The sequence below is a fragment of the Leishmania donovani genome, chromosome 36, assembly GCF_000227135.1.
Source record: "Leishmania donovani BPK282A1 complete genome, chromosome 36".
Lineage (NCBI taxonomy): Eukaryota > Euglenozoa > Kinetoplastea > Trypanosomatida > Trypanosomatidae > Leishmania > Leishmania donovani.
In genome coordinates, this window is record NC_018263.1 from 625,230 (window position 1) to 632,669 (window position 7,440).

At 52.9% G+C, this 7,440-nt stretch overlaps 1 protein-coding gene across 1 annotated transcript; it reads right to left on the reverse strand.

Moving 5' to 3' along the window:
- Window positions 1-795: 795 nt before the first annotated feature.
- Window positions 796-1,590, reverse strand: LDBPK_361670 (proteasome alpha 1 subunit, putative; the record flags this gene model as incomplete). The annotated part of the gene is made up of 1 exon (XM_003865234.1): window positions 796-1,590. One exon carries the CDS (start codon window positions 1,588-1,590, stop codon window positions 796-798), a length of 795 nt encoding a protein of 264 aa, XP_003865282.1.
- Window positions 1,591-7,440: the final 5,850 nt, after the last annotated feature.

Below are 7,440 nucleotides of genomic sequence, written 5' to 3' on the forward strand. Positions count from 1 at the left end.
CGATGAGCCGACCGCTACAGCAGCAACGAAAACCGGCATATTCCACACACAACACCTGCACCATGAAGCCTGTACCCATTGCACCAGCCCCCGACCCGCCTATCGGAAAGCATACTATTTCAGTGGCGATCGCCTTTTTCGCGCGGGCAATGCTGCACAAGGGGAGAACACTCGGGCAAGTACGCGAGTCTCACATCCGATCCCTCGCCACCTTCCCCCTCCTCCACATTCTCCCCTCTCCCGCGGCAGAGATGCTGCTCCGATTCGCCCCCGTTCCTCTCGAGGCGGGGGGTTCACGCAAGGCCCACACGCAACTTCAACTCGGCCGCTTCCATCAAATGCCGGCTCACGCCGCCAACACCGCAGAAACAGGCACACCCACTGTAGACGTAGAGGGAGGGAGCCAAGAGGCCAAAGTCAGCAAGACGTGAACAGAACAGGAGACACCGCTGCCCCTCCGCCCCCCATCCCCTGCACAGTCACAAGCTGTCAAGCGGCAAGCTCTGCTCCGGCACACACACACACACACCCACGCGCATGAAATGAAGAAGGGAGCTAGCACAAATAAAGTAAAACAGAAACAAAGGAGGTGCACAGCAAGAGAGGACTGGCACACGCCCCCTACCCACAAGACGGTGCGGGCATTGTGTGCAAGGTGCGAAGGAGCTCAGAGGGAAGGAAAAGAAAGGAGTGACACGGCAACACCCTCCCATCCACTCTAACTCTCGCTTACCGAGCCCACAGACCCACCAGCACACACCTGCGATCCCAAGCGCCGCTTCGCGGCGGCACCGTCTATTCCTCGACGTCCAGAGGCTGCTCGTGCAGAACCTCCTCCTCATCGTCCGCCGCCGCCACGCGGTCTTCTGGACGCATCTTGAACCCATCCAGGTACCTGCGCGCGCTCTCCTCCTCAAAGATGGTGAAGGGGGTATCCTTGCCTACGATGGCGATGGTGGTGTTCTTTACATTCAACTCCACGCCCTCCGATGTCGCGGAAGCGAGGGCCTTCAGTGCGTGCGCCACGAGCTCATCGAGGGTGCAGTCGGTGAAGTGCTCGAAATGCTTCTCCAAATACGTGCGGGACGCCTGCGAGCGCACGCCCATCGCCGTGGCCTTGTAGTCGTAAACGTCACCGGACGGCACCGTCTGGTACAGGTGCGGTCCCTGGCGATCGTAACCAGCAAGCAGCAGGCCAACGCCGAAAGGACGCTTGCCGCTGAATTGGATGTGGCGCTGGTGCTTCTCGCCGATCATGTCCGCCATTTGATTCATCGGCATACCATGGCTATACATGTAGCGGTAGTTCATGCATTCTGTGCGCAGGAAGCGAGCAAGCACGCGGCCATCCGCCACGAGGCCCGAGATGGACATGCCAACATGCTCGTCAACCTCGAAGACCTTTTCTTGGTACGAGGACAGCTCCGCGACGGGGCTGCGCTTGAGTGCGGCGAGCACGACAAAGTCCCTCCCTTTCACGCCAACCGTCGCGGAGCCGTTGTTGACAGCCTCATTCGCATACTCGATCTGAAAGAGCCGGCCCGTCGGGCTCCAGGTCGTGATGTCGCTATCGTACTCGTTCTTGAACATGACGCACTGCGGGTAGATCTCTAGAGTCTGTTTGTTTGTGCTTCTTTTATTTGCTTTTGGTAGGGAGCGCTGGCTGCACTGGAAGGACGCAAGTTAACGCGGGGGCGACAAGACGGACGAGGCTCGTCTGAGACAAACAGGAGCAGACGAAGCACCGAAGCACTACAGGGGCTGTATGTGTGTGTGTGTATGTGCGTGAGGGCTTGAAGGAAAGCAGGGGCCTGTGAATGCCGCCGTTGAATTTTTTTTTGTGAGTTCTTCAAGGAAAAGAAGCAGACACAAAGGCCACAGCAGCAGTGGATGGTGGCGATGCAAGACAGAGAGAGAAAAGGAGAAAGTCGATGCAGCGTAGGAGTGAGTAGGGCAATGGGTGCGACCCGATGTAACACCACCTAATTTAAGCGCGCATGCACGCACACACGCATGCCTTTCAGCTCATTCCCTGTGCAACGTGAGCTGCTGCAAATGCATGCATGCTAAAGCAGGCAACTCTGCGTGCACGCACACCCAACTGCACCTCGCCACGGCAGGTCGTGGATGGAGAGAGGGAGAGCTGAAGAGTAGCCGAAAGGGAAAGAAGGCCGACTATCGGCTCTCGCATCCTCCTAGTCCTTCGCCCTTTCTGACTGTATCTTCGGTATTGGATTGACGCCCTTCCTTCTTTGTTTGTTTTTGCGTTTGCGTTCTCTTTTTCGATGTCGGCATGAGACAAGAAACAACAGAAAAAAAGCACAACGACAAGAAGAAAAATGGAAGTGAGACACAAACACACACACACCTCACACAAGACACAAGACGCAACACGTAAACAAGCAACCCCCCACCCAAAAAAAAAAAAACGGAAAGAAAAAAGACAAGGACCGTGCAGGCGCGAAAGAAAACACACAAAACGCAGAGGGAGCGAAAGAATCACCCACGGAGAGAATGAGAAGAACGTCCAGATCGACACGCACACGCACACACACACAAAAAGAAGAGACGTCGTTGTTGGTGGTGTTCCCGAATTGTGTACCGCACTTGTATCTGTTTTTTTTCTTTAATGCGCTTTTCTTCTGTTCGTCTTGTTGAGTCTCCGTTTTCTCTCTCTGTGCATTGGTTAGCGTGTGTGTGTGTGTGTGTGTGTGTGTGTGTGTGTATGCGTGTGTGTCTGTTCTGCCTTGGTGTTCATTCCTCCCTCTGTAACGCTTTTCGTTGTGCGTCTCGCCCACCTTGTCTTTTCCTCATGTTTTTCCTTGTTGCCCTTGTGTCTATTTGAGGTGGTGTTCTCGAGGATGCTTCTCTTTTTCTTCTTGCGTGCTAAAAAAAAAAAGGCGACTCACAAAAGCGTACACAAAGACATACACAGGATCATGTACGCATAATGAACGGGACACAAACACATGCTTGATACGGGCAGGGGCCTTGCAAGATGGGATGAGCAAGGAGCAAATTTTGTTGAAGAGAAACACGCAAACATACGCGCAGCAACACGCATAGCGAGACAATCAGGAGTGGCTCTTGAGCTACTCGGCATGTCGACAGTCCTCTGTTTCGAGGCTTCCGATACAGAATACATGCCATCGCGTATGCATGTGCATTTGCCCCTAGATATGGCTGTATGTGTGTGTGTCTGTCTGTTTGCCTATCTGCGTGCAGAGCAAGGCGCCTCGTAGTCCTTTGGGCAGCCCATCTCGCCGCCCCTCTCTTGCGCTTTTCCCAAGTGTTCATTATGTTCTTCCGTTTCGCACGTTTTTTCTCTCCACTTCCCGGAGGGGCGCGTTTCCAACCAAACAGGCGCACAAAGAAAACAAAAAAAGAGACGGAAAAGAGAGCAAAAAAAAGGGGCACAAGCGCACAGGCGAAACAGACAACACACGCCAGGGCGAAAAAAAAAGGAGAAAAAAAAACGCTCACGTGTGCGTCGAAAGCGACGCCCTTTTTTGTTGTTGTTGATTTCCTGGCGTTCTGAAGCGACAGTGGGGCTTTGCAAGATCCTTTCTGTTTCCTCTCCTTCTCTTTCCGTCTCTCTTTTTTTTTCTTTGACTCCGTTGATCCTTCGTTCGGCTTCTCACTCCTATTCTTCTCTCCTCGACCTCACGTCTTCGTCGCTTCTTCTTCGCTCACGTCTGCACAGCTGACGAGCATACAGCACCGCAGGTAACAAGGAAAACTCTTTGCACGACTGCAGTGATGGCTTGCCTGGCCGGCAGCATTCGATCCCTTATCCTCCTCCACCGACTCCTCATTCTTCGCTCACTCACTCACTCTTACGCGTTCTCGCATTACTCGTGCCGTCCTCCGTCCCTACCCCGCGCCGCTCCTTCAGTCTCACCAAACGCCCTCCCCATCTCGTTCCCCGCTCTCGTAGGGCGCCCCACGTGAGCACAGCACCCCCACGTACGGAAGCGGTCGTGTGCCCTCAGAAAGCGCCCCACACAGAAGAGCGTGAGGGATAGTGAAGTAGGGAAACCTTCAAGAGGGGAAGGCGAAGCGAAACTTGGCAGGGGTTGCGGTGCAAGGAGGAGGGAGGTGGAGGAGGGATGCACTACCATCTCTTCGTCACCGCTGAAAGTGGGGAATAACAGCTGAATAGCAGAAACCAAAAAAAAAATCATACACACAACATCAGCAGCAGCAAAGGGAAACGGATGGAGAGGGGATACGAAATCAAAACTACCGCCAATCTTTACGAAGTTATCGACCATCGCGGAAAAAGGGGGAAAAAATAAAGAGTCGTGGTGTCGTACGTCCACGCGAAGGCTCACTTGTTGAAGCAACGTCAAGTCATCATTGAATGACACCCTCTCGCCACCCGCCCATCTCAGCCTTTTCTTGTGAGCATCTGTCGCACCGTTTTTTTTTCCTCCCTATGCCTCCCCCTTTTTCGATCCGCGTTGGATACTGCCTTGATTCAAACCATGCGGAGTAGCCTCGCCCTCAACGATGAAGAACAACAAGGCACATACACGATCAAATGAAAGCAGCCGACGGGGAGGGGATAGGGCACCGAAGAAGGTGCAACGCAACGAGGAAAAAGAAGAAGCAACGACGACAAAAAAAAGCACGAAGAGAATTTAAAAAGGGAGAGAAGAGCGGGCGGGTGGTGGTCTGCGAGTACAAGTACGAATGCAAACATGAAAAACAACTCGGGCACACACACGCGCGCGCGCGGAGAGACGCACAAGCCAGCACACTCATATACATATATACGCACACACACCAAGCCACACGGATACGCGAAACGCTTTTATAAAGCATCGGCGATGCGCAGCAATACAAACAAGCATGAAGCATCGGAACAAAAAAAGAGGCGCGAGCGTATACGAGAGGAAGAGGCACAGAGGGAAAAGAGGAGCAGAGTAGGGGTGCGAGCACATATAGTTCAAGGTAGACAAAAGAAAAGAAAAACAAAACGGAGAGGCGAAGCAAACGCTTCACACAACGTAGCCGCGCATGAGAGACTGACAAGCGGCAAGCTTTTTTTTTTTCGGGGAGATCCACGTCACCGTCATCCCGACGGCAGGTGCATACATACACACGTGCCCACTCTCTTTCGCATTGTGCCCCAGCCCGCCTCTTCCTCCGCCATGCGCCTCTCTTCGTTGCTTCCGTCCTTCCTCGCTTCTTTCCTCAGCCCTTGAAGGGACAAGACTCTTCCTGCCCATCACATCCAGTTGAATCCGATCTTTTCCCTTTGTTGCTGAGCCTTCTCGCACTGCCTGCGCTCTTTTTTTTTTCCTGTGGCTGTCATCGCTGACTCTTTGTTTGCGCATCTGTCTTTGCTTCCGTTGTCCCCGTGAGCGCTTGTGTATGCGAGTGAAAGAGCGTGTCGGAGAATGCGTGTCAGTGAATGCGTGCCAGTGATGGAGTGTGCGAGAAGTTTTCGCATGGTTCCCAGTCGCATACTCCTCAAGCTTCGAGTACTCCTCATTCTTCCTTCGACGTGGCGCGCAGATCCTGCTATCTTGCTTTTTCAGCCTCTGCTGCCCTCTTCTCTCTCCCGCTTTAAAGTGTGTCAGTGAAGGAGTGGACGGCTTGTACGCCGCACTGTAACAGGGGTCTTTCGGTGACTCATTGCGCCGTCCGCGGCGGTGAAGCGAGAAAGAGGCATCATCGAATCCACTCATGACACACACACACACGATGAAGAGAGACCGAGCGAGGGTGGCAGCTCACGTGCCCAAAAGCAGAGGCCGGTAAGGCAGAGGGAGCGCGCCACGGCAAAGCATCCATCAGATTTGCCACGCAGGAGATGTGCGTCGTTTTCGTTTATTCGCCTTTCAGTTTGTGGGTTTGTGAACTCCTGAGGTGCCTTTCAACAACAACAAAAAAAAATAAAATAGTGGTGAAAAGGCAGACTGAAACAAAAAAAGGAGAAGAGCAAGAAACAGCACGTGAGGTGTATGTGTTGCCTGAGGCACCTCACCGTTATGAACAAAACAAAACAAGACAAAAATCCAAATACACAGGCATACACACACACAGAGAGAGAAAGAGACACACACAGAAAACCAAATCCATCAAATCAAAATCAAGCCGGACATCCTATTTAAAAAAAAAGAAAGCTTTTTTCGATATATATATATATATAATGAAACAGCAACGCACATCATCATATGGGGCCAACGAAGGAAGGAAACTAAAGGCGCCTGAAACATAGAACAGCCAAGGAGGGAAGAGAAAATGAAAAACCAACAACAAAAAAAGAAAAGAAGCATTGCTTGATTCCTGTAAATGCGAAGGGTATGTGCATGTGTGTGTGTATGTGTCTACGTTTGTCTGCGTGCGTGCGTTCGTTGCATGCGTGGGAAAAAGGGGGGAGGTGTGAGGAGTGCGGAGGGGGAGGAGGTGACCTGTCTCTATCCTGTCCCTCTTCGCCGCCATCCTCTTCCGTCGTTCGCTCTCCTCCAGCCCATGAGCTCTCTTCACAGGGTCACCGGCTAGGAAACGCTATTGTGAGAAAGCCGCTCAAGTAGCATGCGCATACCGACACGAAGGGGGGGAACGCGAGAGGGCAGGAAAACAAAAATCACCCTCGCTCCTACGACCACGCACGCACGCACATGCAGAATCCTCGCTCTGTATCAAGAGAGGGCGACGATGAAACAGAACTCATTCCATTCTTAGCATGCGGAAAAGATAAATCTGAAGAACAAGGGGAGGAGCAACGATGGGGGACTGCTTTTCTCGTTCGCCTTTTCTTAATGCATATTATGGCGCGAGAAACTCATCCTTTGCGGAAGACGTGCACACTCGGAAGGCGTCGGACACTTATACTTACCGCAGCGTTGGCGCGCGCACACCTCGCGAAAACACACGGCCCTCGAGCGATTTCTAAAAGCACACAAAACAAAGAAACAAAACAAAAGAGCGAAAGAGTAGTGGTGGGGCGGACGCCAGCCTGTGCGCGCACCTGTGAAGAGAAGCGTAGCCGTCAGCACGGCGCACTTAAACAGACATAGCATTAAGAACGTGCCTCGCTGTGTATTTCGCTCCGTTTCCTTTGCTTTTGGTCTTGTGCCACATTGACGAGTCTCTCCTGTGTTGGCGATTGATGGGTTCTCTGCGCTGCGATCGCCCTAACGGTTCCTCGTCGCCACGTGATTCCCACGCATCTCTTTTTTCTTTTCTTTGGGGGGGAGGGAGGGGTTCCTTTGTTTTTCGGTGTCAGTGGGATACCCCCTTCACCGCTCCCCACTGCCCTGTCTTCAACCTGCCTTTTCGCATCCTTGTCGCAGCGCTAGCCACATGCTCTGGCAAGACACTCACACTGCATCACACATGACAGGGGGATCACAATGCCGCCCTTGCACCATGCGTCTAGTGGCGGTCCGGGCACTCGCGGGACAGGTGGTCGGTCGAGCCGCAGTT